This window comes from Colletotrichum karsti (assembly GCF_011947395.1).
Source record: "Colletotrichum karsti strain CkLH20 chromosome Unknown Scaffold49, whole genome shotgun sequence".
NCBI classification, from domain to species: domain Eukaryota; kingdom Fungi; phylum Ascomycota; class Sordariomycetes; order Glomerellales; family Glomerellaceae; genus Colletotrichum; species Colletotrichum karsti.
In genome coordinates, this window is record NW_024065949.1 from 296,418 (window position 1) to 324,143 (window position 27,726).

General features: G+C 50.9%; 8 protein-coding genes across 8 annotated transcripts; 3 read left to right on the forward strand and 5 right to left on the reverse strand.

Moving 5' to 3' along the window:
• Window positions 1–3,879: 3,879 nt before the first annotated feature.
• Window positions 3,880–7,197, forward strand: CkaCkLH20_11623 (major facilitator superfamily transporter; the record flags this gene model as incomplete). Its single annotated transcript, XM_038894337.1, has 3 exons — window positions 3,880–4,450; window positions 5,359–5,928; window positions 5,987–7,197. 3 exons carry the CDS (start codon window positions 3,880–3,882, stop codon window positions 7,195–7,197), a joined length of 2,352 nt encoding a protein of 783 aa, XP_038740412.1.
• Window positions 7,198–9,642: 2,445 nt separating this feature from the next.
• Window positions 9,643–10,077, reverse strand: CkaCkLH20_11624 (uncharacterized protein; the record flags this gene model as incomplete). Its single annotated transcript, XM_038894338.1, has 1 exon — window positions 9,643–10,077. The coding sequence occupies one exon, from the start codon at window positions 10,075–10,077 to the stop codon at window positions 9,643–9,645; it is 435 nt and encodes a 144-aa protein (XP_038740413.1).
• Window positions 10,078–10,513: 436 nt separating this feature from the next.
• CkaCkLH20_11625 (major facilitator superfamily transporter) lies at window positions 10,514–12,186 on the reverse strand (the record flags this gene model as incomplete). Its single annotated transcript, XM_038894339.1, has 6 exons — window positions 10,514–10,620; window positions 10,684–10,815; window positions 10,870–11,266; window positions 11,323–11,561; window positions 11,610–11,670; window positions 11,722–12,186. The coding sequence occupies 6 exons, from the start codon at window positions 12,184–12,186 to the stop codon at window positions 10,514–10,516; spliced, it is 1,401 nt and encodes a 466-aa protein (XP_038740414.1).
• An 805-nt stretch (window positions 12,187–12,991) lies between these two features.
• CkaCkLH20_11626 (uncharacterized protein) lies at window positions 12,992–15,655 on the forward strand (the record flags this gene model as incomplete). Its single annotated transcript, XM_038894340.1, has 6 exons — window positions 12,992–13,095; window positions 13,154–13,282; window positions 13,337–13,985; window positions 14,036–14,551; window positions 14,596–15,208; window positions 15,396–15,655. The coding sequence occupies 6 exons, from the start codon at window positions 12,992–12,994 to the stop codon at window positions 15,653–15,655; spliced, it is 2,271 nt and encodes a 756-aa protein (XP_038740415.1).
• Window positions 15,656–17,413: 1,758 nt separating this feature from the next.
• CkaCkLH20_11627 (cytochrome p450 71b25) lies at window positions 17,414–18,910 on the forward strand (the record flags this gene model as incomplete). Its single annotated transcript, XM_038894341.1, has 1 exon — window positions 17,414–18,910. The coding sequence occupies one exon, from the start codon at window positions 17,414–17,416 to the stop codon at window positions 18,908–18,910; it is 1,497 nt and encodes a 498-aa protein (XP_038740416.1).
• Window positions 18,911–19,095: 185 nt separating this feature from the next.
• On the reverse strand, window positions 19,096–22,674 carry CkaCkLH20_11628 (udp-glucosyl transferase family protein; the record flags this gene model as incomplete). Its single annotated transcript, XM_038894342.1, has 3 exons — window positions 19,096–20,071; window positions 21,198–22,527; window positions 22,590–22,674. The coding sequence occupies 3 exons, from the start codon at window positions 22,672–22,674 to the stop codon at window positions 19,096–19,098; spliced, it is 2,391 nt and encodes a 796-aa protein (XP_038740417.1).
• A 2,151-nt stretch (window positions 22,675–24,825) lies between these two features.
• CkaCkLH20_11629 (uncharacterized protein) lies at window positions 24,826–26,138 on the reverse strand (the record flags this gene model as incomplete). The annotated part of the gene is made up of 2 exons (XM_038894343.1): window positions 24,826–25,505; window positions 25,577–26,138. The coding sequence occupies 2 exons, from the start codon at window positions 26,136–26,138 to the stop codon at window positions 24,826–24,828; spliced, it is 1,242 nt and encodes a 413-aa protein (XP_038740418.1).
• Window positions 26,139–26,488: 350 nt separating this feature from the next.
• Window positions 26,489–27,178, reverse strand: CkaCkLH20_11630 (ef-hand calcium-binding domain-containing protein; the record flags this gene model as incomplete). The annotated part of the gene is made up of 2 exons (XM_038894344.1): window positions 26,489–27,006; window positions 27,064–27,178. 2 exons carry the CDS (start codon window positions 27,176–27,178, stop codon window positions 26,489–26,491), a joined length of 633 nt encoding a protein of 210 aa, XP_038740419.1.
• Window positions 27,179–27,726: the final 548 nt, after the last annotated feature.

A 27,726-nucleotide genomic window follows, 5' to 3' on the forward strand; every position in this document is an offset into this window, starting at 1 on the left:
TATTTGTACACATATCTTTTCAAGACATCAAAGTAGTGGAGTTGAGACTTGAAGATGAATGAATGCTGATTATATCCATATGTAGTCAGCCAGAGGGTAAATGATGTACATCAAAGTACGTTGGAAGTCCAAGCCACAATTGAGTCACTCGCGTTCGACTCTCGTCGAGAAAGAATCCGCCAATGGCTTGCACCGCCTGATCCATCTATAAACATCAATCATTCGAGAAAGCTTCGCAACCAAGGTTCAGGCGCTTGGCTGTTGAAGACCGACGAGTTTCAGAAATGGACCTCTGGCACATACAAGCATTTGTGGCTGTATGGAATCCCTGGATGCGGAAAGACTGTTTTGACCACAATGATCCTGGATCATGTTTCTGAGTGTTCAGATAAGCAGGTCGTCTTGAGTTTTTTCTTCGACTTCAGAGATCCAACTAAACAGACCACAGATGGTATGCTACGATCACTTGCATTCCAACTTTACAGAGGTGGCCACGACGCTGCGGGACACCTCGACAACGTATTCCGAGCGCATCAAGGTCTACACACTTGTCCCACCACAGAAACCCTTCACGACGTTGTCCGCGTCCTGCTAATGGCCCAGAAGAATACCATCATCATTCTTGACGCCTTGGATGAGTGTACGACAAAGAAGGAAACACTCGACTGGATCACAGACATGTTTTCTGATTCAGATCTAGATCATGTACAGCTGATCTACACTAGTCGAGAAGACGCTGAATTCGTCTGCGACATTCCCAACTTGATTGGAGAGTGCTACTTATCACTCGACAAAAGCGCCATTAATAATGATATTTGCTCATATGTTTCGGCAAAGCTTGAATGTGATCCCTGCTTTACGAACAAGGACCTCACAGTAGAGCTCATCAAGCAGATTATTGATAAGGTTGCAAATGGTGCCAATGGAATGTAAGTCTCATATCTCTCGCAACCACCTGATTTATTGCAAGCTTGAACTGTTAGCTGAGTTAATTCCAAGGTTTAAGTGGGCAGCATGCCAGCTTGACACTGTTGCCATGTGTACAAGTCCCAATGCAGTCAAGAAACATCTGGATATGTTACCTGACAGCCTAGCTGAGACATACAACCGAGTGCTTGAAAGCATACCATTGGACAACAGGAATGATGCTTTCCGTCTCTTGCAGTTCATTGTCTATTCGAAAAGACTATTAACTGTCCAAGAAGCCGTTGAAATCCTTGCCACGCATATCGAAGAAGAGCCGCCCCATTTTGATGCTACCTATCGGGTTTTCAGCGGCACAGAAGTCCTCCGCTACTGCTCGAGCCTAGTTTCTGTGATTGAGGTCAGAACCTCCAGTGGGACGAGGCAAGAACTTCATCTGGCGCACTTCTCTGTGAAGGAATACCTCCTCCTCCAGAATGGCTTCGACAGCATGAGTTCCAGTCTCGTTATCACAAGAACTTGTCTCGCGTATCTGAGCGACATTTCTGGCCATCGATGGAGTCTGTCGGAGACCTTTCCGATGGCGAGGTATGCCGCCGAGATATGGATGGACTTTGCCCCAGCCGCCGAGATCTCAGAAGTTGCATCAGCCGCCATAATTGCGTTTTTGCAAGAAGTCACAACGTTCGAAAAATGGACTTATCTGAACGGAAATACAGATAAATGGGAGGAATACGGAGATCTTCCTAGGGGACCCAGTTTGTACTATGCATGCGTTGGAGGACTACCAAGGGTCGCAAAGTCAATTCTTGACAGTGGAGCTGATGTTAATGCTCCAGGCGGCGAATATGGGAACGCGCTTCAAGCAGCCATTTGCAATGGCCACCTTGAAATCGTGAGGATCCTTCTTGGTAAGGATGCAGATGTTCATGTTCAGGGTGGTCTGTATGGGAATGCGCTCCAGGCAGCATCTTGTCATGGACACATCAGTATCGTTCATTTGCTCCTCGACAAACACGCAGATGTCAATGCCCAAGGCGGTAAGCATGGAAACGCCTTACAGGCGGCGTCTGCCAGTGGATGCCTCGACATTGCGAAGCTACTACTCGACAAGCACGCCGACGTCAATGGCCAAGGTGGTGAGCACGGAAACGCTCTCATTGCGGCATCATGCAGTGGTCATCTTGAAGTTGTACGCCTACTTCTTGATGCGAATGCAGACATCCACGCGCAAGTAGGCTTGTTTGGGAACGCTCTGCAAGTTTCAGCAAGGACAGGGCACATTGACATCGCACGATTATTGATAGAAAGAGGAGCGAGTTTCCTGGATCAGGGGAACTTCTATGGGAACTGCACGGACGCTGTCTCTATGGGATGTCATTTTGTCGCATCACCCAGCCAGAACATTATACAGGGAAGCTGGAAAGAGGCCCTGCTAGACGCGACATTCTATGTTGGGCAGAAAAAGCTGGCCTCAATGCTGCTCGACTTGGATTTGGATGCCCAAGAACAAACAACGATCGCAAACGGTGCGCCGCGGTTAGACCGTGATCAAATGAAGGCAGTTGATGCAAACACGACTTCAGGGACTAATGCATCGGATTTTGATCTAGCGCAGCGTCATCTGACGAAGGCAGTTGGTGGAAGCATGACCACACAGATGAGTGCATCAGAATTCGATCTAGAGGAGCAATATTGCCAGTTCTGTGAGTCTGAGATCTTGGAGGACTGTTTCTACCTCAGGTGTTATGCTTGTCTTGGTGGGGATTTCTGCATTTGTGAATACTGTTCTGAATCTGGCGTTCATTGTCTCGAAGAAGAACATGTACTCTATCCGCAGGGGAGGAAAGACATATAGGGCCAAATACTTTCCTAACACTTCAAGGAAACAGGCTGACGTATCAATGAGAATGCCGGACAAGAATTGCATATTGGCAGCAGCCTCTGGGCCAGCCAGAGGTTCTTCCTTGTCTTTCGTAAATACGTGCTGTTAAAGTTGCTGTCATGAAGATGGTGTTATTAGCGTAAATTTCGAAGAAGAGTCGGTCGTTCTTAATGGTATCACTACCACGTAAATCGAATCGTGAATCTCGATGCCAACTCAGATAATCAAGCGGCACTGAGTTCCTCCGAGGTTGCTTTGCATGAGCAAGGCTTGGCCGGATTACTCCGCAAGAAACCAATACTAGTATCCTCCGCCAATCAGTTTAATGTTATGATGCGGCGCAGTACATAACAAAAGACCTCCAAGAGAGTTCCAACCAACGTCTTATTGCCGTCTATGCCTCTCTGGAAAGCGTGCTCGCGCGAGAGAAATTATACCAGGGTCACGTAGCGATCAGTCTATCTAGACGCTTATCTAAACGATGCTCTGCCCCACAAGCATGCATGAAGACGGGGTTGCAGCAACTTTTGCCATAATCGTGCAGCCAATTAACTTCACAATTACAGCTGCAATGTCTTTAACTGCTTATTTTATCGAATTCTACTAGTTTGAGATATCCTTGTGTGGGATTGGATGCAGAGTGCAGAGACAAAGGTAGCGAGTTGTGTTTGGACAAAACATCATGTGTAAAAACTTCACTGCATTGAGCCGAGCGGGGCAGTTGGCAACTGGAGTACCATCGCCTGGCGGAAGTGAAGATATCATTGCCCCACGCAAGTCAATGTAGCATTGCCCGAGTGAAGCGAGGATAATCATCGCCCGCCCGGACGAGGTAGTATTGGGATCAATTGGAGACCGTGAGAATTCGAAAGCTAAAGGGGGTGCTGGAAAAGAAGTCCCAAAACTATTTCGTCGAGCTTGCGTATAAAAGCCCGACACTGGAACCTATGATTCCGACAGTTAGCACCTCAATCATCCAGAGTAAACATCTGACTTCGACTACAATAATACCACACACCTTCATCCATCAGAAACGCTTAGGCACCCACCGTCTCACCACATCTTTCGCAATGCATCTATCTTCTTACCTCGTTGCCACTCTCGCCGCTGCCGCAACAGCTTTCAAAGTCCCTGAGGGCGCAACTGATGGCATCTATGCAGCCTACTACGACGAGTCGGGTAATGAAGTCCACATCAAAGACCCCAACCCCATTACCGTGGCCGGAATCCTCTCTTCCGTCCCGGAAGAAGGCGTGGCGACGAAGCCTGGCGTCTCCCGGGTCCGTCGCTCCGCGTCCCCCAGCGAGCTTTTCGAGCGCGCAGCTACTGTGTGGTGCGGCTGTGGCTACCACTTGAACAATATCGACTGTGACGGCGCCGTCAACCAGATCAAAGACCAGATTCGAAATGCGGGCGGACAGTCCGACGTGGGACGCGGTCTCGCATGGTACGCACTCAGCGGTAACGTTGTCGTGTTCCTTTGCAACCGCAACGGGCCAGGCACCGGCCGCATCACCGTGGATGGCTTCACTGCGGCCCTGGCGACCATTACGAGCGCGTGCGGATACTATACTGCGGGAACCATCGAGAATGGTGTGCTTGACATTGGGTACATGAACAACGATGATGCTGCCTGGTTCTGTGAGAGAGCCCGGTGGTCCACTCAGCATCAGTGTTAAGGAGATGTCTTATTCTCCTGACACTCATGTCAGAGTTCATGTCAAGTCGGAGATGAGTGGTTGGAATCAAGATGGTATCCGCAACGATACAAGAGAGCTTGCGTTGGAAGTGGCCATTCCGAATCCTTAGGCATTGGCCGAGATTGAGAGAGCGGGTGGCCTTCTTACTAAACAGCAACAATTAACCTGAATTAAGACATGGACAGGAAGGCTTCTTCGATCCATGGAATTAAACATTCGTTCTGCCCCAAATCAGTATCATGTGAACTTCAGTGACTAGCTTATGTTGGGTTACCTTTTGAGCCTCAAACACTGAGGTTGACATCTCGATCTCTCATAAGTCTAGAGCGCTTGACCTGCGGCTGCGGCCGAGAGGGCCGGCCCGCCCGGGTTATCGCCGGTTTTGTGAATGACTACTTTAATCAGCACTCTGCACGTGAGCCTCGGAAGCCGAAGCTTAGTGCCGAGTTTAACCAGAATAGGTTTATCAATGATATCAAAAGACATCGGCATTGCGACGGACGTGGGCAATTCTGTGATGGGCAGTGGAAATAAACCGGAGAGGAGTGGCTACCGGCCAGAAAGGCAACAAAAGAATGACGGAACAATCAAAGAGGCGGGATTAATAATGGTGGGGTTTCCGGTGAGAGTCCATGGATGAGGTCACCAATCTGTTTTGCTGACTTGACTCACAATCATGACTCGGTTTCCGAGCTCTCATCAAGTCGATATAGGTCTTTATAGGTCGATGTCTCTCAAACTGTAATCGTTTGATCTTTTTCTTGTAACCGTTGGAGTTATCACTTGTTTCCCAGCGTGGCGTTTACTCACCAGCTTGATTAAACCGACCTCAAGCTCATCGCCGACCAGCCAACAACGCCACCATCATGCAGTCTCTGCTCCAATTTCGCCGGGCAGGCGCTGCGACTCAAGCGCAAATCGACAGAGATTTCGGTGCGGCCACCGCGTCGCGGCCGTCGGGCCAGCTTAGCAGTAGCCAACGCAAGACTTTGGATGTGGAAAAGGCACAGCCAGAACATCCTGAGCAGAACCCAGGTCAGATCTTTGAGCCCACCAGCGACACGAGTGCTGAATCCAGCAGCGAACATGACGACGTGATTGAACGCCACCACTCTGTGGGGACGGTCCGGACCCAGTACTCCGATGGGACCGCTCTCGGCCGGGCTCTGACCGGCATTCACGTCCGAGACCGCACAGCCCATGAAGGACACGGCGGCCGGGTCTTCGTCGTCGGCTGGGCGGGGCCGGATGATCCCCTTGATCCTCACAATTGGTCTCTCATGAAGCGTGTCGGCGTAACGCTACAGATATCCGTCATCGCCCTCTTCGTCGGAGCTGCATCCGGTATCGATGCCACTATTCTGCCCCAGGCCGCTGAAGACTTGGGCGCCAGCGAAGTCGCCGAGTCACTCGCAACAGGTGGGTGCACGAATTTGCACCTCTTGGCCAGTCTGTTTCCGCTAACAACTATTCTCAGGCCTTTACCTCGTTGGCATGGGTCTCGGCTCTCTTATTGCTGGTCCGTTCTCGGAGACTTTCGGTCGCAATGCCGTCTACATTGTCTCCATGGCCATCTTCATGGTTTGGATCATGGCATCGGGCTTGGCTCCCAACTTCGGCGCTCAAATTGTCTTCCGGCTCCTCGCCGGCTGCTCCGCATCGACGCCGCTCGTGTGTTCCGGCGGGTCAATTGCTGACATGTACAACCGCGTAGAGAAGACTTGGAGCTTTCCTCTGTACGCCATCACTTGCTTCGGCGGGCCGATGATCGGTGCCGTCATGGGCGCTTATATCGGACCGTCCCCGATAGTGAGCTGGCGCTGGACGGAATGGACAATGCTCATCTCGTCAGGGCTCGTCTTGGTACTCGTCTTGCTATGCATGCCCGAAACGTACGGTCCATTGCTGCTACAGTGGAAGGCAGCCCATTATCGACGAATCACGGGAGACGACCGCTTTCGATCGGAGCATGAGATTGTGGACGCGACCCTCTTCAGCAGACTCAAGACCAGCATGACACGGCCGTTCGTCATGCTCACCGAACCGATCATCATCGCAATGACTCTCTACATCACCGTCGTCTACATCGTTCTCTTTACTTTCCTCGTCGGTTGGCCGGACATCTTTGAGCACACCTACGGCCTCGACCAAGGCCTCGCCAACATCATCTTCATCGCCATGTTCATCGGAACGCAAATCAACTTCATCTTCGTCCCGCTCATTTACCGCTTGACCCTCAACAGGATCAAGTCTACTGGAGATGGATCTTTTGACCCCGAGACCAGGCTGTGGTATGCCATGTTCGGCGCCGCCATCTCGGTGCCCATCTCACTCTTCTGGCTCGGGTGGACGAACTTCTCCAGCATCAGCATCTGGTCAGCCATATTCGCCGTTGTCTTGTTTGGATATGGCGTCACGGGGATCTTCATGTGTGTTTACATGTACATCATCGACTCGTACGAGGTTTATTCTGCCTCGGCACTTACGTTCGTGGCGTTGATTAGGTACGTCGTTGCTGGTGGAATGACTGTTGTTGGGCTTCCGTTCTACGAAAAGATGGGCACGCATTACACGTTGACGATATTGGCTTGCATCGCAGCAGTGCTTGCCCCTATCCCATACGTGCTGTATTATTACGGCCCATGGATCAGATCGAAGAGCAAGTTTGCGGTGTCCATGAAGGCATGAGTCCTTTGTTCGCAAACACATATATACTAGGAAAGACTGAGAGGAGGAATATGACCGTTCTATTTGGTCAAGATTCACCATGTAATTGATAGTTGCACTGCACTGTGTCCTTCAAGTACAATAATTTCACATACATCGCACTCGCCCTGAAACTCGTCACCAAGCAAGTTGCTTAAAGAGCTCACCGGGGATTTTCCATCCATGATAGAAATTAATAAGAAACCCAAATCAACTCTTCTGATACTGGACACTTATTGCCGTGAAAGAACTCGATCCCCATGTACTATCCACATCAACTCGTGCCGATGTATGGCTTTCTGGCTCAGAGCAACTTCTTAAATCCCATTTTGTTGTATCTTCACCGTACTAGGCTTGTAGTAGGTTCTCCAGCTCCCAAAGTCGGTTTGAAAAAGCCATAGAACGTCGGCGCCGTAGGGAACCCGGGCGCTACCCCTAACCAGAACTCAAAATGGGCTGAATTCATTGTTCGATTGTGTTATCAGAAGTCCAAAACAAGTTCCCGGAATATTTCCCGCAAGATCCTCTTTCCTGCAACTCTTCCAACACAACATTGACGATCATATCCGAGGAGCCCATCTGGGTAGGGTTCATCACGATCGTATCCGAAAATCCCACTTGGATGAGTTTTGCTTGTATGACGCTTGTCTCGGCGGCGCTCGCTTGAATGACGCTCGTCTCGACGACGCTCGTTTGGATGGCGCTCGCTTAAATAACGGTCGATTACTTGACGCTTGCTTGCATGGCGTTCGCTTGGATGATGCTCGCTTGCTGGCCGCTTGCTGGTATGCCGTTCGCGTGCTTCAAGCTCTCTTGGATAACGTTCGCTTGCTTGACGTTCGCTTGCTTGATGCTTGCTTGTATAACGTTCCCCTGTATGAAGCTCATTTGGAACGGGTTCGCTTAGATAGGAGTTGCTTGGATAACGATCATATCCGAGGATCCCACTTGGATGAGGATCGTTTGGAAACAGCTCACTTGGATGACGTTTGCTTGCTTGACGTTCGCTTGCTTGATGCTTGCTTTTATAACGTTCGCTTGGACGATGCTCCTTCGGAGCGGGGTCGCTTAGATAGGAGTTGCTTGGATAACGATCGTATCCGAGGATCCCACTTGGATGAGGATCGTTTGGAAACAGCTCGCTTGGACGATGCTCCTTCGGAGCCGGGTCGCTTGGATAGGAGTTGCTTGAATAACGATCGTATCCGAGGATCCCACTTGGATGAGGATCGTTTAATAACGGCTCGCTTGGGTGACGCTGGCTGGAATACCGCTCGCTGGAATATCGATCGCGTGGATATCGCTGGCTTGGATAAGGCTCGCTTGGGTGACGCTGGATTGAATAGTGCTGGCTTGAATAACGATCGCATGGATGACGCCCACCCTCATACTCAGTGGTCCAATGTCTTCTAACAGTGTCGACCTCAATTGGGTTGCAGACCACTAGTCGATTAGGTGTCCAGATCTCCAATCTCGTTCTGCACACGGAGTGGTTGAGAAGAGCGATGGCGGAGTTCCTCATGAGACGCGTACGCTCTCGGAGCATCTCGAACAGGGAGACGGTCCTCCGCAAGCCTTCCTGGTTGCTCTCGGCCCAGGGCTCAAAATCCATCTCCTTCATCGTCATACTTTGGAAGACACCATCCGTATGTCGGCCGGTCAAGATAATCGAAGTCCGACCAACCCAACACTGCTCCTTTTTTTTGCTGCCAGTCTCATCCTCCCAGAAGGTCTTCTTTGTCGATTTCATTTCCGCAACGTTCTCAGGTGCTGTCCCACTTCCAGCACGAATCACCACTATATCTTCATTCGTTTTCTGCGAGTGTTGGAGACCGGCGGCTCCGGGCCTTTTTACGAGAGTTGTTGGCTCTCCTTCAGAAACTTTTGCGGCGCCTGGTAATTCGCATGATGCAGAATATGAGGCATCGATCTCATGGACGACAGCAACTTTGAGGCTGCCAAACTGATATTTGATCACCCTCTGATGGGCAATACTTCCTCTGAGCTCATCGTCGTATGTCGTGAAACCATCTTCAAAGGCGTGGCCCCAATTAAGGTGTGTCCGCCCGTTATTGTAAGTTTTGTTTTTTTCCTCTCTGTATGTGAGAATCAGAGTCCTGTTCCTGATTAAGTTCATCTGCAAGATGAATGCAGTTGAAGTTCCATTTCTGGCGAATTTGAACAAGTTTTGGAAACCGCCACGGGTTATGATGACATCAACGTCGTCGAGCTTTGCCTCTGGTGACATTACAGTCAGCGCAGTGAATACAGCCTTCAGCGGCTGGCGACGAGATTTGGCTCGATTGAGATCACGGAAGGAGACGCCGCTGTCCGGCTCCAGTCGAACCGGAAACGCACGAGGCGTGAAATTGGGAGCACCGCCTAAAGGAAGTCACCTGTCTGCCATCAAGACGTCAAGACTGCAACTCAGTGTGCGAACTCGGACGGCGGAGTATCCGTTGGGTTAGCCTGCATCGACTTGCCTGGAACATAGATGGTGGGAACTTCATCGTCCACCCAGTTGTATGAGCATAGGGTCTCAAAGCCGTCCTTGGTGGTAACCGGAACGTTAGATGGCGATATCGAGTCAACGGAGATTTCTCCGGCGGGATATTGCACTGAATAATACAGCCAATCGAGTGGAGAATTGCGAGGAGCTTTCGTCGGAGGCGGTGGAGGTGGCGGGGGAAGTTTGACTTCAACTTCAACTCCAACCTGGTCCGGGACCGGATCGAGTTTTGGAATGTGATTTTGATCACTATTACTGTTGCTGGCCAGCTTGATGCCGACGTCGAGGCTGATGATCGAGGCTGAATCCACCTTGGGCCCTTCATGGGGTTCCACGATAGAGACTGCTTCCATATTGTGTTATCAATGTGGTTCTACGGTCGACTGTCTTTGAGACCACGAGTAGAGAGGTCTTGATAAGGCTTTCAGAAGTGCGTCATGAGATTCATATCTCCGTCCGTGATTGCGGGGGGATGGGCAGAGGTGAAAGGACCCCTTTTTCTCGACGCGAAGTTGACGCGTGCCGCAAGCATCCTAGCGTAAGGTAGGTAGTCGTGCGGCTTCTTCCAGGGCCAATCACACGGCATTATCCGTCTCCATCATGCAACCCAATGCAACCCTGCTACATTTTCCCACGGACATCAAAATCATCACGTCCGAGGTCATCTTCAGCGCGCCTGTTCACGTTTTCACCATCTAGCAAAACTCAAATCGCATTAATTGCAGACGCTATGCCATGAATAGTGATTATACCGACCCGGCTATGCCATATGCTCCACATCATCATCAATCAATCATCATCTTCACTTCCGCTTTTGTCTACCCAGTTCTGAGCTTTGGAAGCGAACTTGGCAATCATCAACACCAAGGTGCCACCCAGAATGGCCCCGAGGCCAGCTGCAGAGTGAGGTTAAATCGCGTTTCAAGCGAAAAGGTCAACAACGCAACTGAAGGACTTACTGATCGTAAACGCCCAACCGACACCGATGGCATCAATCATTGGCACGAGACCGCCAACGGCGCCCGCCCCAAAACTGTACTGGATGATGTACTTGCCGCTAATGACGGCTGTCCGATGTTCGGGAAGAGCCTCTGCAAGGTCGATGAGTACCTGATGGAAACGGGGAGAGCAAGCGTTGCACTAACCGGCTGAATAGGTATTCAGGCCACTGAACGACCACATAAGACCGAGACCCTGAAAGAAAGAGCTGACGATCGGTAGAGCCATGCCACCCACTTCTTTCTGCACACTCCAGCCATATATCAGCGTCCCAGCGGGTAGGATGATGAAGATGGCAGGCAAGCTGCTGTTCAGCCGGTCCTGAGGAAGACGCAGACCATTGCGCTTGCGCATATATCGCTTAACAGTGTGGTCGGAGAGTCTTCCACCAAGAGTGCTACCCATCAAGAAACCCGCTCCAGGAGCCAAGTAGAACAGGCCGCTGATCAATGGTGACGTGAGATCGAAACGAGGGTTGATGACGCGTCGTACGGAACTGAGCAAGCCATACTGGTTGAAACCCAGCAGACCACATGTGATGTTCTGCCATTCTTGTCAGTGCATGCAGTGGCAGATAGAAGCAAGCAAGAGAGACGTACTGCAGCTAGAATGTTCGGATATTTGAAGGCGCGGAGGACGCCCATCGGGTTGAACGCATGTACCACCTCCTTCGCTGAGCGGACCGGGGTCTTCTCCGGAATCTTCAGGTGCGTGAGCTCGCTTGCTCTGGGAACGAAGAAAAACGCCAGGATAAGGCCAATGAAGGTCATGCCGGCTTGTACACCGTAGATGATTCTCCAACTCGTGAAGGCAACGATGACACCTCCGGTCAAGGGCGCTTTATGATGTCAGCGATCGGATCACTTAGCCTGGACAACTGACATACCTATTGTGTTGGCAGCAACGCAACTTCCGAGGAAGAATCCTACCGCAGTTCCTCGAGTTGTCTATCCCACTTGTCAGGCTAGTCACATCAGTCTCAAGATTGAAGTACTCACGGGTTCAAAAATATCCGCCAGAATTGTTTGTCCCGCCACCAGAAAGAACGGCCCTGTAGTTCCGCCGATGACCCAAATTGCAGTGAAACAAGCCAAGTTGTTGGATAATGCAGAGCCAATCGAGCAGAGAGTCAAGAGAGAGTTTGCGAGCAGGTATGTCGTCCTTCGCCCGAGTATGTTGCTGGTCGGCAGCCATATCAGCGCGGACAAAGCCATCGCGATGAAAACGCCGGCGTTGGCCGTGCTGATGCTGTGCGTTGACACGCCAAAATCAGCGGCAACTTCGTTTGTCGCACTCAAAATCGAGCTTCCGGAGAAGGTTACGGGCAAGGCCATCCAGCACACCACAAAGAGTGTAACCCATTTACGCCAGGTGGGCATATCCATGACCACATCATCAATAGCAGCAGGCCGGGGCGGTGCCGAAGCCGCCGGGATGGGGCCGGAGAGCGGATCGGTGCTCAATTGCGGTGCGGTAACGACGGGAGTTTGGCCCGGTTTCTCATCGGTTTGTGTGGCCATCTTAAAGAGTGTACCATGGGTTGAAAACGAAGGGAAATCGAATGAAGCATTGAAGTTGTCACATCGCCATACTAAGTGCAAACGATCCGGGGGGCACAACCGAGTAAATACCCAACGGAGCGACTCCGTGGTTCGGAGGCGCACCCGGCACCGAGAAAAATTCACCATTTTTTTCTCATTCTGTCGTATCCTGTGACTCAAATGTTTCGATAAGTGGGCCTTTAATTGCGAGTTCCAGACCGGTCACAAGCGAGGCCGATTCGGGAGCGGGAAACTTGGTTGCAGAAATGGCTTGCAGATTTCATGTCGGTGGCTCTTCTTCATCCAAGTCGGCAACTCAATGTGAAGCCGACTTGCCCAAGTGACTGCCGGAAATATTGTGGAGATAAGTCAAAAGAAGAAACTTCCGGCGAAATGATGAGATTATGCCGAGGTTGACCAGAATGACTAATGATGTCTCGGGGTAAACACGAATTTCTGCCGATAAATCGCGGCGTAGTTGACGATTCTTCCTCAACTTGTCATCCAGTGTGCTTTGACAGCAATGAAACACAGCTTTTCTTAGCGCTGACGACTGGTTTTCAGTGCTTCCGTTGATATACGGGCATAGCAGGTCACATTACCAAGATCCTCTGAGGTGCTGGCTGCGATCAAATACGCGTCGTCCGGCTCGGCGTCTGGCTATCTTCCCGAAGCTCATCGGAGCTCACGAGGGCACATTCCCGATCCGGCAAACATCTCGACCAACATGACTTCGGATGGAGATTTGTCTAGCGCAGAAGACAGGGTGATGTCAGGCCCTGCTCCAGATTCAACAAGCAAGAGTTCTAAGCCGCGCACGAAGCCTACAGCGTGAGTGATCGCCATCTCCTTCATTTCTTGTTCCTAAATAACACTGATTCCTTGGTAGGTGTCGCAGATGCCATTCGCGTAAGGTGAGGTGCTCAGGCGGGCAGCCCTGCGAAAACTGCCGTCAAGCGAGCAAGGGTGCTGAATGCACATACCCCCGTCGGAACCGCATGGTGAAGGTCAGCCAAAGGTACGGGTTATCCGACCTTTCAGTAAAAATCATACAAATCTAACAATTTCTGAGATATATCGATGATCTTGTCGCCGAAAATCAGCGACTGAAGAGTCAAAATGTCGGATCTCAGACCCAGGCCGACGCCATCCTCCCAGATATCCCTGCAGCACCCGCAAAAGAGGTCGTCGACAATGTCATTGCTGTCCAGGCCCCATCTCTGGATCAGCGCCCGTGGTTCTTCGACATGAACATCCCACATACACCCATTCTCATCGGCGAGGCATCGGATGCAGCTTTCGCTACAAGATTCCGGCAGGCTATTTCAACGGGAGATCATAGCCATATCCCACGCGTCAACTACGCGACCGACGAGAAGCTACTGGTCTTGTCTGACGTTGACTGCCCCTGGCCAAGCCCTGCTAGAGCTCGATTCCTGGTTGGCGTCGCTCTGAGATATGTGAGCCGGTGCTACCACATCATCCGAAAGAGCCTCATTCTAGATGGGCTTGAGCAAACTCTTCAGAACCCATCAGAGAGTGACACTCTACTTAAAAGCAAGCTATGGGCTCTCTTTGCCATCGGAGCCATGTACTCCACGCGGTCGGCGACATCCGAGAAGGATTTCCCTGGTATGGGGTACTTCGCCCGTGCAACAAGAGTTCTCCGCATCGTGAGCGAGCGACCACGAATCGATGTAGTTGAGTTGAGGCTGCTTCTTGTAAGTTGACTTGGTCTGTTCTCCTCCTGATTCCGCACTCATCATATCAGTCATTCTACTCTTTGGCACTGAACCGTAGGCATACTGCCTACACCTTCGCTGGCTCAGCGACGAGGCTTGCGGTCGTTATGGGTCTGCACCTGAACGTTCCCGAGTCTCAGCTCCGAGATGTCGCAGCCCGTGAGCATCGGAACAGAGTCTTCTGGACAGCTTATACCTTCGATCGTATGTGGGCCGCGAAGCTGGGCCATCCCGTCTGCATCCAAGACCTCGATATCGAGGTGGACCTCCCCTCAAATCCCCAAGTCGACCCAAGCATCTCGGACGATTTCGCAGACGCATCATACTTCATCGCCAGCGTAAAGCTTGCCCGCGTGTTGGGCCGAATCGTGCCCTCGATCTACCGCAGACGCAATCAGCAGAGCTCGCTCTCTCACCGGGTTCAAGAAGCTCTCAGCGCCCTGCGTGGCTGGGTCGAGGAGCTTCCGCCTCAGCTTCATATCGACCACAAGGTCAACTCGGATCGCATTCAAAAACCAATCTCTTTGCATCTCAACTTCAATCAGGTTAGTCTCGAGTCCGGACGCTCATCACCAAACTGACGACTTAGTGCGCCGTGAGCGTTACGCGTCCCATCCTACTCCACGTACTGCGCACCCACGTCGCATCCTGGGGGACTTCTTTGACGCCGGAACCCGAGATTCCAGCGACCGCCATGACTTTGGCCGAAGCATGCATCCGCTGCGCTCGACATTCGTGTCGATTGCTTACTGAATGCTGGATTGACGGTTCCTTTGCGACGTTCGACTATTTCTACACCCAATATCTCTTCTCCGCCTCAACTATCTTGGCAATCTCGAGCCTTCTCAATGGGAAGGAGAGTCACAATGATCGAGAGCAGTTCGAGGAGGCTGCCCAATTTCTCTCGCAACTGAGGGACAACGGCAACTTCGCCGCCGGGGAATTCTGCCAACATATTGATGCCATGAAAGCCATGATGGCTGCCGCTCATGCGCGCCGTGGTGGCTATTCTGTCGCTGGAGACCCCTCCACCTTGCTTACCGACGCTACTGCGACCTTCGGCGATGCTATGAGCATCGGGCAACCCTTCACAGCACAGAATACTACAGCGGGGATGGCGCTCGCTGAGCCGTCTTTGCAGGAACTTCTAGCCCAGCCGATCTTGGACTTGCAGTTTATTGATGCCTCTATCTACAACGATGGTGCTCAAGGGCTTTATTGGCCAGATATCAGCCCAGAAACCTGGACACCAGATTGGACAGCAACTTAAACCCTGGACGAATATCTTTGCTCCAAATACCTATCCTGGCAAGCTTATGACTGGCTTTCTGGTATCTCGGAATTGGCACTCTACTGGTTAAACCTCAGACTCTCGTCTAAGATCTTCAGTACCACGTAATCGCTACCAGAACTTAAACGGCACCGCCAACCTCGCACCAGCATTCGGTGTCACAGTTGGCGCAACAGCTGAGCCCGTCGCCCCGCTCTCCGTCTCCCCTGTGGATCCGGTTTCCGTCGTGGCGGTGTTTGTCGTCGCCGTCGTCGTTGCCGTCGCTGTCACGCTCTGCGTCACCGTTGATGTGGCCGAGGAAGTTCCACCTTCGCTCGCACTCCCGTCACAGGGCACTTCACCAGCCACAAAGGTATAGCTAGTGCTGCATCCGACTCGGCCACACGCTCCCTTGCATGGGAAGTCAAGCCAGGCCGTAGGCGCCGGAGTCGGGCAGCCACAGGCTTGCGTCAGGGTTGAGATGGTGATGCACTGCGGTACAATGCAGGTGGCGCAAAATTCGCGAGTTTCCGTGGCCGTCGGGCAACCGGTCTGCGGAGGCTGGGATGCCGTGAACGGTTCCGTGATGGAGCGGGTTGTGACGCCGGTCGGGACTTGTCCTACGACCCGGGCCACACTACTTCAGTTAGCGACACGATCTGACTACATGCACATGGCATATCGATCCCTACAGAGTAGAAATAGTGACGGTCAGACTCAAAGTCTTCATCTTCAGGCTGTCTTCAGTGAGGTTGATGAGGGGAAAGAAGAGGGATTTGGCGAAAAAGACAATGATATGACGACGGATTCTGGTCTTATGGGAAGCAGGTGACTGACGATCTCCTCCTCAAGACAGGAATCAGCAGCTCATTCGTCAGCTTCGTCGGTGAGCTATATCACCAGCCTTTTTGGGGTTGGTGTCTTGGCCGACAGGGGCTGATCTACGTGGACCTCGTATTGGGCGAGGTGAACGTGGATCTCTTAGTCTCAACCTATCACAAGGGCTGGGGAAGATCTTCAAAGCTACATGAAACAATCGCCATGCTACACAAGTTCTTTTTGCCGATGAATGGAATAAACAAGGATTTTTTTCTTGCCGTGAGATGATTGTCGTCGGTGAGCTAATGCCGCCAATCAGTACAACGGGGACATTTATGTCAGAACTGATGGCCAACACCACTAACGTGTAAGTTGATGAGTTAACATATCATACCTCGATCAACCACGTTCTCAACAAGTAATATCCAGATAAAATCGCATAAACTTGGGCTGTTCTCAACTGCATTGAATGCTTCACGTGTTTTGCTTCTGATTCAGGCGCGCAGAGAATAAGCAATACGATATTATGTCTGGTACAAGACGCGTAGTAGAATGTCTTGACCTGCCTAGGCGATGTATTCCCGACATCCTCATATTCAGTGATGGTCACTGCACACGTTTTGGATGCAATCATATCAGTAGCACAGATCGAAGACTGAGTCAAAGTCGGGGTTGGACGAGACTTGGTGATGTACCAAGTCCAGCTGTTTACTTGTGAGGGCCTGCCCGACATATTTGTTATCCAAAGGTCAGGGCTCTCCATGGCGATTGACAGCAAGGCCTCACATTCATAAGAATCGCAAAACTTGCATTTAGGCCACGATCCCACCGGCTACAAGGTCGAGAACGCCGAAAGTTTGTTAGATACCGAATTCTCGGGGAAGGTTACGCGTACCTCCTCAGAGGTTCTTCCCGAACACGAATTCTTCGGGACTAGACCCCAACCAACATTTAAGTTCTTTGGACGGTTCAAACAGCGCGGGGTACTGCCCAGATGAACTCAACCAAGGCGCCTTGATGCAAAAAGGGCATGCAACATGTTGAAAACGAGGCTGCACGTCACCAGACAGGGTGCTCATGTAAAAGTGGTGTTGATACCATCCAATTGAAAGTGAGGGGTTTCAACTTCTTCCATTTCTCAACACCTGTACTTTCAGAAGCAGGCCTTCCCATTACAAAGGATACCATGGAACTTGACATTATACTCTACATGTGGCGATTTGTCGTACTAATTCCCGTCTTGGGGATATTGTACGGGCTAGTCGCCATGTATCGGGCGCGAAGTCTCTTTAGAGATCTTCAGCGACGAGGATATCCAATGCCCCCTCATCACCCAATTTGGGGCCACCTCAAGGTCATCGCAAAAGTCATGAAGGAGCTTCCACCAGATCTAATGCCTACGGTCGCACTCGGCGAATACTTTCGACGACACTATCCCCACCTGGATCAAGCATTTTACCTAGACCAGTGGCCCTTTTCCAAGCCGATGCTAATCCTCCTCTCCCCGGACACTGCCCGACAAATCACTCAAGGAGTCTCATTGCTCAAAGATCCTCTACAAGGTGTTTTCTTGGCTCCGCTGACAGGTGGTTACGACATCGACACAATGGAGGGTGATGAGTGGAAGTTTTGGCACAACGTCTTCAGCCCTGGCTTTCGAGTCTCAAATATTACGGCCTTAGTACCGAGTTTTATTGAGATGGTCAACGTCTTCTGTGAACGACTTCGCGAACAAGCACGTAAAGAATCTCAGCCATTCTACCTGGCCCCGATGGCGTACGACCTTACTATGGATCTATCGGCGAAGTCAATCATGGACCACGACTTACACAGCCAGACCGAATACAACGATTTTGCAGCGGCCCTTGCGTCCCAACTTCGCTGGCTTCATTACAAGAGAAACACTTTGGCGGACCTCAACTTTATACGGCCACTGGTTCAACGGTACAACACTTGGCGGATGGACACTTACATCAACGCAGTATTATCGCGGAAGTCGAAACTCAGTCCCGAGGAGAAAAAGGGAGCAGTCTCCGTACTTGACGTTGCGAATGTCCCGCATGACCCGGTACATGTGCGAATACTTCCGAAGGTCATTCGCTCACAAGTCAAGTTCATGATGCTGGCGGGATATGACACCACTGGCTCTTCCATAGTCTTCATGACACACCGCCTTACAAAACATCCCGATATCTTAGCCCGTGTGCGCGCCGAGCATGACGAGATCCTCGGACCTGACATCAAAGCAGCGCCAAAGCTGATTGCGGCAAATCCAAAGTTGCTGAACCTCTTGCCTTACACCACCGCGGTGATGAAAGAGTCCCTTCGATTCTATCCACCCGGAGCCACCACGAGGCTCGGCCAACGCGACTTCAATCTTGTCATTGACAGGCCGGACGCCAATAACACGGCGGCTAAATTGGCTCTCCCCACTGAAGGGTTCATTTGCATGGCCATACATCACGGGATTCACCACAATCCTCGTTATTGGGAACGACCTCACGAGTTTATACCCGAGCGGTTCCTTGAGAAGGGAAAGGACGACCCGCTTCAACCTCCCGTCAATGGCTGGCGGCCTTTTGAACGGGGACCTCGAGCCTGTATTGGCCAAGAGATGGCTTTGGCTGAGATCAAGATGGTTTGCGCAATGACGGCGAGAGAGTTTGATTTCAGACCGGCATATGATAAGATTGGGCCACAGCCAGCCCATACGGTTGACGGAGACCACGTCTATCTTGTGAGTCGTGGAGGCGCTGCAAACCCTAGCGGTTTTTATCCGTGCCAAATCACTTTCACAGACAGAGTACAGACATGAGAGGAAGTTATGGACGTTTGGAGTGACAATATTATCCCTCTTTATCTATATATATCAACGGATGATTTTTGATGATTGCAACGAATTATTTTGCCTCCTCACACAAAATCCTAAGCAGGTATTGATAATCACAAGTGAAACATTTCCTCGAAGCTTTTTGTTTGTTGGAGTTTCATTCTTCGTAATTACAATTGGCTACCGAACAGTTCGCCATTCCATGATCCTTGACCTGCGTCATTCAAATGAGTTCGAGTGTTCACAACGATAATGTCATCCCGTAGTGAGGACAACGTTTCCCTCGCTGATGCAGCCTGCACGACTTCAATTAAAGATAGAATGCGCTCTGAAGCAAAGAAAACCGTGTCAATCTTTCCTGACATAACAGAAAACATCCGGCCGAATCGCGAGACCGTGCATGTGCGATTATCATGAGCTCCTACCGCCTTCGTCTTGATGGAAAGTTGTGGACCGACGTATCTGAACAAGTCGGGAAATGAGGGTAGGTATTTCGTTATTTGATCCTCCATGAGTAGCCGCTTCGAAGTGATGGTTTCAGTACAGATGCCGTCGCGAACGGCTTGGGCCTCTTCTGCTGTTGCGAACTGGCCTAAGGGTGTATGAGGAACGCTGGACAGGGTGAACAGACCAGGAGCCTCGGTCGGGTAGACTGAGCAGAGAGAGCCATCGACAAGCGTGATGGCAGGGAAGTCAGGTGGCCCTTCATAGTAAAGTAATAGTGTTGGCTCGTAGACAACTGGGATGTCAGGCCTGCTGTAATGTCCCCATGTTGCATCGATGGCGAAGTCGAAACGCTCGCCATCGAGAAAGACAGCATCGCCCGTGTCTTCTACACGACGTATTCGATGTCCCAGTTGCAGCACGTGTTTCAACTCTGCCTCGAAGTAAGCACGAGCTTTGGTGAGTAGGAGCACTCTTTCGGCTGTACACATGACACCAGACACGTTGGTAAGCTCGACCCTGGTTGGTAAACCTTCTGTAAAGTGTACCCCACTTGATGCCATGATGGCTCGATAGGTGCCGTAGTCGAGAAGGGAGTCATGAGACGGCACAGCGTAAAGGTTGTTTGGGACGCTTTTGCTCAGCTCAGGGTATCTCTCGATGAATCGTAGGAATCCGTCTCGCGACTGAATACGTGTCTCGCTGTGTCGAGGGTAATGGAAACCCATGTGCAATCGAAATTGGTTGTTCCCTGAAGCTTCATGCAGAAGGCGCTCATGCTGCTCGAAAAGCTTGACCCGAAATCCGAGGGCTTGGAAGGAAGCGGCGATATGGCAGCCATACCAACCGCCGCCGATGATGCCGAAACTGAACGGCTTTTGACCAGGGCCCTGGAAAGGAAATGATTCTGAGATGGAAGTTGGAGCCATGAGAGTAGAGACTTCTGAAGTATTTATGACTTCAAGGTATGGGGATTAGCCTGACGGACAATGCGTGCCTTCATACAGAGGCCAGTGTGAGCCGCACGATGTCAACTTGGGGCAGGTATAAGTTGGCTAGACTGGTTTGGATGTGATACGCCTTTGATTCGCAAGGGGCTAGTTAGCTAGCATTACTTGAGCAATCTGGGGTCTTGAGCCCTTATATGCTATTCCACGGCAATCCTGATGCCTTGGTAAGCGTAAGCAGTGCCACCCGAAGCATAAATAGAAGAGACCGGCGCGGAATGATGGATTGAGAGGGGCCATTGAAGTTCCGCCCTGTGCATCCCTTAGATTATCCTCAGTTTGAGCATTACACCAAAGGAGCGCTTAGGGTTGGATTCGTTCTTGAAGCTCACATGATGATGTTATTTCGATGAAATCTTCAGTTCGATGAGAAATCAGAAACATCTCTTATGATTTCAATCAGCTCATAATGCGCTTCGTCGCTGGCCTATAAGAAGAAGCGAATCTTTATGTAATAGGTTGAAATATCGTTATCAAGCCATGAATGTCTTGAGAACCCATCCATCTCAAACCTACAAGCTGGTTCAGCTGTGGTGCTTGTGATGCTAGAACTTTAAATATCTTGTCCAAATCGCAGTAAATCAGAACACGCCCCTTGCCTTATGAGCACAACTCCGGCGGTCAAAACACCCACGACTAGAACCCCTACAAGCCACATATCAACATTGCTCGCCCGCAGCGGATTCATTCTCATATCAGCAGTCTGCAAATGCATCGGCCTGAGCTCTTTCCCACGATCATTTAATATTCCACTTGCCCCTTTCTCCTTCTTCGCACTTTCATCGTCTCTACAGATCTCAAATCTGAGCTCGTGATCATACATGAACTCCTCAATGAGATCTGCAGCTAGAACCTTTCTGCGGCTAGCCAAAACAGCAATTCTTTCCATCCGGAGCGCATTGCGGCGAAACGTGCCGTCCTCGTCACGCATGAGTCGGCCGACTTTCTGCTCGATTTCACCAGGTGTAAAGGTTTCCTTCCTTACGGAAAGTGCGACGCCCGTATTGTCAAGAGCCAGCACTCGAGGGAGCTGATCTCCATAAATACCCATGCTGAGCATCGGAACGCCGTGGAACAGACTCTCATTTGCGGATGAGGGCCCTACGTGACTGAAAAAGAGCCGCGTAGACGGATGCGCCAGAACAGCACGTTGAGGAGCGAAGTCCACGAACATCAGATGAGGATGCTTGTTTTCAAGCAACTCCTCACTGCTGAGATTGATCTTGATTCCACTGGCACTCGTGTAGACGACACGGTCTCTGAGTGCAGCAAATTCCGTCTTACTCGCGCCGCGTATTGCCCATACTACACCATCAATATGGCCAGCTCTCAGAGCAGAGACAATACCGGCTCTGAGGTCCTTGAGCCTCTCACGAGAGAGGATGACATGCGTGCCGAAAGCAACGAACATCGTTCTCCCGTGCGTGGAATAGAATTGTAAGAGGCCATCATCGAGTGGTGCGTATTGGTCTGAGAGGATGGGCCCAATGGCATGAAGCAACGGAGGCGTCTCCTTGGGGGTCTCGAGACCAACGAACGAGTTGACGAGAACAAGGTGGTCCGGTTTAGGCAGCATGGGCAGCATGCCGAGGCCCTTCTGTGCGCGCATCTTTCTGGTGGTAAGGAATAGATCGGCGAACGCTATGGGATGCTTGAGCAGATAGATGTCCTGGTTGAAGCGATCCCACATGCTTGCATGTTCGCTGGTTTGAACTCGCGGTTCCAAGCCTACTCGCCCAGGGATGTATGGAACAGGGCACATGAAGTACGGCCACTGGGGCCACATTGTAGCCAGAGGCAGGTTATACTCTCTCTGCATGTCGCGGGCAGCGTCGACGTGGAAGTCGGCGAAGAGGAAGTCTGGCTGCGTTGACTCGATGACGAGTTTGAGGTTGTCGTATGTCTCTGACCAGAAGGAATCGAAGAATTTCTTCCCTTCTATCCAGTTTCTGAGACCCTTCCCACTCCAGCTCCATTCACTGAACTGAACATAGAGCTTGTCTTCCTCCTCGGGAGTGATTGCACGACCGACTACGTGTGTGGCGGACACGAAAGGGTAGGAATTCGCGTACGCCTCCCGGCCGGCAAAAGTAGCGAACTCGATGGTATGGCCCCGTTGGTGAAGATAATGGCAGACCTCAAACATGGGAGCTACGAGACGCCGAGTTAGTAGTGTCCGTTTCTGTCCATTCATGATGGTTTGCATATCTCACCGGAGTTTGTTGATCCGCCGGCGGTCACGACGACCAAGATCTTCCGCGGAGGAAGAATAGGTGGATTCTGGGCTGAGATTGACATCTTGTGAGACTGCAGCAAGAACACAAAATGATTAAGCTTCGAGGTTGTGAAAACTGCGCCAAATACTATGATTCAACAAAGTTGCTCATAAGAATCGATACCAGTTCTCGGGGTGAAGGTGAGGGAAGACAGCTGGACCTAGGTGGCTATACTCATAGTACCAATGTTAGAGATGAGAAATAAGAGCTTCGATAGCCTGAATCCTTCGGAAAGCATTTTTTCACGGCTGCCTTAGCGGGCGGCCATGCCTATGAGCTGAACAATACTCTCTCAGGTGATGTGATCCTCTCAGGTTGGATTCTCTTCCAGGATAGTCGGGACTCAGAAGTCGTATTAACAGCAACCTGACTCAGGCGACTCCGCCTCATTGACCGTCTTACGAACAAAAGTAAAGCTAATCCAATCAATAAAGCTACAATCCTTCCACGTATGCTATTCCTGCTAAGAACTAGCTATCCGTTCCACATTAGAGACATCCCACCTGGGATGTGTCGACATCTCAGAGGTACCGTGTTTGGATCTAGGATTTACTCTAAGCTGTCATGTATAGACGCCAGAAGGGGTGTTCAAAGTTGGACGTCAATAAAGTCTGGGCAACATGTTACGTGCATCCTTAGGCTTTGAGGCTGAGGCACCGGCCGTTCATCCCGTGTGGGGGGTAGGGAAATCTGACTTTAGATGGCATAACTCCACGTAGTCCAAGGAAACGGGGATGAGCGGGGAAGGGGGTTGGCTGTCGACTGGAGACGGTGTGTCGTAATCGTGGAGATGGCGTGGATGGAAGGTATGTGCCCGTCCCTGTTGGAGGATCACGTCGCCTGCATCTGGAGGGATTCACTTGACGGACACAGGATTACAGATTGGATGCAGCGTCATGAAACCTACGTCAAATTGTCCACCGAAGTGACATCGATGGATGTAATCTAGTTCATGTGTTGCCTTGGCGTCACCTATTGGTTGAAACATATCAATGTTCTGTCTCCAAGATCCGGCTTATCCTCAGCCACCATCAAGTATCGACAGTTGTAGAGATTTGTCGTTGTTGTCGTAAAGAGACCCAGTGGAGCTTGTGTGCCTCCAGCCCGTAGTCTACCCGCGATCTGGGCTAGGTAGCTCATTGGTTCAACGGGGATTTGGGGCTATCACGGAACGTGGTGGGATGAGAATTTAGTCCCGGCAAGGAGAGAATGATAGTTAGGTCACAGGTGGGAAGGATGATTTAACGGTCCAGGGCGGTGCTACGGAGTGGGCGCAGCTAAGCATCGTGGCGCCTTCGCAAGTTCTGATGCTGTCTCACACATGTACTTGAATGCTTGGCTTGAGACACAAATATCAAGAAACTTGGCGAAGGAGACACCTTCCTCCGCCAAGCTGCGGAGATGACCGGCATTTGTTCGGCCCCACTCGGCGTGCAGTCCCGGCGCCACGGAAAACTAGCGCCGCGAGATTTTGTCCCAAAGAGGAGTGACTAGCCAAGTGTCTCGAAGGCGCGATCCACTGGCTCCCTTGCAAGCCATAAGGCCAGCCAACTAGTAAGAAAATCGCGAGAAAGAGTTCCGCTATGATGCCTTGGCGTCGTGAGCTATCTACTATCGTTAGTCCCAGGTTTGACTGATGCCTGAACGCCAATGCAGTGGCTGGAGAAGCGGTATCGTGATGTAATATTCATCTAAACAGTAGCTACCAGAACAAGCATCTAGTGACTCGGGTAAGCGCATGGGTGAGCCAGCCCAGGAAATCCTTCGAATTGACTACGGATCTACCGGAACCGTGTCTCACAGCCGGTGGTGTTTCTATCAGCTTTGGACTGACACCTGCACGCCACACCCCCTTCCTCGCACGACTCATGAAGCTTAGAACCCCCTGTCAGCGTCTATGACATCCAACCTCTTTACCATTCAGGGCGTCAGAAATATTTAGATCTTAATGGGATTCAACCACGCAAGACGCACTTTCGTGATACGGATGACACCACCTAAATAACTCATTCGTCACCGTAGGCCTTTTCGGGACAGCCTTGCGGAATTGCGCGTGGGGAGGCGACTGCCAAGCCAGATTACATCGAGTGACATGGTGACAGTCAATTCAAGGACCTGGGCTATCATCTCAGGTTTTCAAACTCGTCGGATCTAACAGCCTATGCCACCATAACTAGCGCCCGTTGTTGAGCGGACTTTGAGGATCAAAGGAGTCGCTTGTAATCAGGCTCGGGAAGCTGATCCCGCCCTGTCTAAGCACCTCTTCCATCACTTCCATGGACACGATGGTCTCATCCAGGGGCAACACGTCACTCTCCAACCTTCCATCCCGCAGGCACCTGGCACATTCATCTGCCTCCCAGTACAGACCGCGCCCCCAGCCACCTCTAGCACTATCTTGGGGGAATGGAAACTCGACAGTTTCGACTTCGCCCCCTCCGCCTTTCCTGATGATTTTGTAGCTGTGTGGGCGGAAAGCCGGCCCACAAACTTGTAGTTCGCCATCAGATCCCTGCATCTTGATCGCAGGGCCACCCGTGAAGTCGTAGTCTACCCCTGACCCGAGTCGGAGCGTGGTCATACCTATGCCCATGGTGTTGTGCCTTGGGAACTGGACGATGAAGCTCGTTGTCTCATCAGTACCTGTATGGTACTTGTTCATGGCAGCCATCACGGCAGGGGACTCCTTTTCGTTCTCAGGTTGAAGGTGGTAGAGAATCTGCATGATCCATGAAAGCGAGTATACGCCCAGATCTAACATAGCCCCGCCAGCTAGCTGGGGGTTTACCATGCGATTGGAATCATCAAAATCCAGCTTCCCGTCAAGCAAGCTTCTGTTGATGGAGTTGTCCGCTATTTTTCATTAGTTAGCTTGTTAAGATATTTCAACTGCTTTCGGCATGTCAGGCTTTGCAGAGACCTACCAATGACACGATAGACCGTCCCAATAGTTCCCGTAGACACCAGCTCACGAATCTTGATACTCAAGGGAAAGAAACGGGTCCACAATGCTTCCATTAGGAACAGCCTTCGCTGTCTGGCAATTTCAACAAGTTTCTTCGCCTGGGCAGACGTGATGGTAAACGACTTCTCGCAAAGGACGTGCTTCCCGGCTTCCAGAGCTAGCATGGCGTTTTGGAAGTGATGGCTCAAAGGCGTAGCCACATATATGATATCCACGTCGGGGTCCACCACCAGCTCGCGGTAGGAACCATAGGTCCTCACTTTCCCTTTTTCCGGAATCTGAACCTCCGTGCAGAAGTCTACAGCCTTCTGGGTCGAGGTGGACGAGGCGACAGCAGTAATGCTGTGGCGAACATCATCCGCATCCCGAATTGACGGATCAGTAACAAGATCGCGGACAAAATCTGTGTTGTATGAGCACTGAGTGTAGATGGGACGGAAGGGGGACGGAAGGTTACTTCTCGCGATGTGACCGGTCGCCATAATCCCCCATCTGAGGGTGTGCGGTTTTGTAGAAGTCATGGTTGCGAGGGCTGTTTTTGTTCTGCAGGAGTTCATACATAGGAATGAGGGGAATAGCTGATGGTTCCTGGGTGTGGATGTACTCGGCGAGTCTACACGTTTGAGGGGTCCTGACGGAGGACACATTAATACCAAGGCTTACATTCCTCGGCTTTTTCTCGGAGCCTAAGTAGGCCCAACAATCCCACTTGCATTTCCGTGTCTTGACCTCGACGTTTGACTTCAAAATTTGGAGTGAGATTTCTGTTGTGTATTCAGTACGACTTGGCAATAATGATGAGCAGATAAGTATGACGAAAGCGTTTACGATTCCAATAAAGTAGCAGAGTTACAAGTTCTAATCAAAGTTCTCACTGCGCCTTCATTGCTTTCTCAATGCCTCTCTCAATCGTCTCAACCATCTTGTCTGTGACCTCCCTCGGAGCTGTAGGGATTTCGTGTCCTGCAGGGTGCTCCCAAAACTGCCTTGTCTCTTCGCGAGACAGATGCACCAGCTTCATGCAGGTTTCAAGGTCTCTATCAAGAGCTCCGACGAGATGTACCGTCGGGACTCCAAGTACAGCCTTTCCTTCCTTGTCTACTTCATTCTCGCAGTATCTTAGAGTGTTTCTCTCTTTGATTGACTTTTCCGAGAACGGAGGGCCTCCACAGATGAAGATGGCAAAGGCGAAAGGCGCAGGGAAATTGTCCCGAGCAATAAGCATCGCGGCCAAAGCAGCCCCTTGTGAGAAGGCCAAAACACCATCAAACGGTCCTTCTGACTTGACGTACTCTTCGAGATCATCAACAGCCTGGATGATGGTTTCGTATTTCTCTGTGTCGTAGTATGCAAAGTATTCAGCATCTGGCCCTGCCAGCGCGTTGATACCTAGGCAAATACCGTAAGTCTTTGGACTGAGAGCGGATCTGCTTTTAATGAACCTACCTGGAGCTGCAGGCCACTCCAAGGCACCTTCTACGAAATCAAATGTGGCTGAGAAGCTTTGTGCGAGGGCGCTTCGTATCGCAGCTTCCCGTGGTGTTAGCGAATAACTTGACATGTCAGATTCAGTGTAAAGAATCACCAGTCTGCACTGAAAATATCTAAGCTCAGTCAGTGATTTGCTTGATTGATCACAGGTATCCAAATACTTGCTTTGCTGCTCGTGCCCATACCGTGCAAGCAGAGAATACGCATTTTGGCTGTGGCCCAGGGAACGGTAAGACTAGAATAGGTTCAATATCTTTCTATTCAGAATGGCGTAAAGTTGCAAAGAAATCGATAAGTTGCTTCCTACATGTACTGAGAGTATGAGTGCATCGACCTCTTTTCTCGGAGATGATACCGCGGGAGACTAATATGATCCAGATATTATGTCCCCAAGTCTTCCAATGCCTGGCTCAATTCGACTATCTCATCCGTCCACCCAAAAAAAGATTGCCTAATCCAGCCATTCCTCCCCACGTACGTAACTCGATCCTGTTCCGTCACCAGCCAGTGCTCTTATGCCAACCAGAATCCTGCAGGATCTTACCCATATGCAGGTCGTGCATCTTCCAATACCCACAATCAGAACAGACATCCTGGAGTGAGACCCCTTCGAAGGAT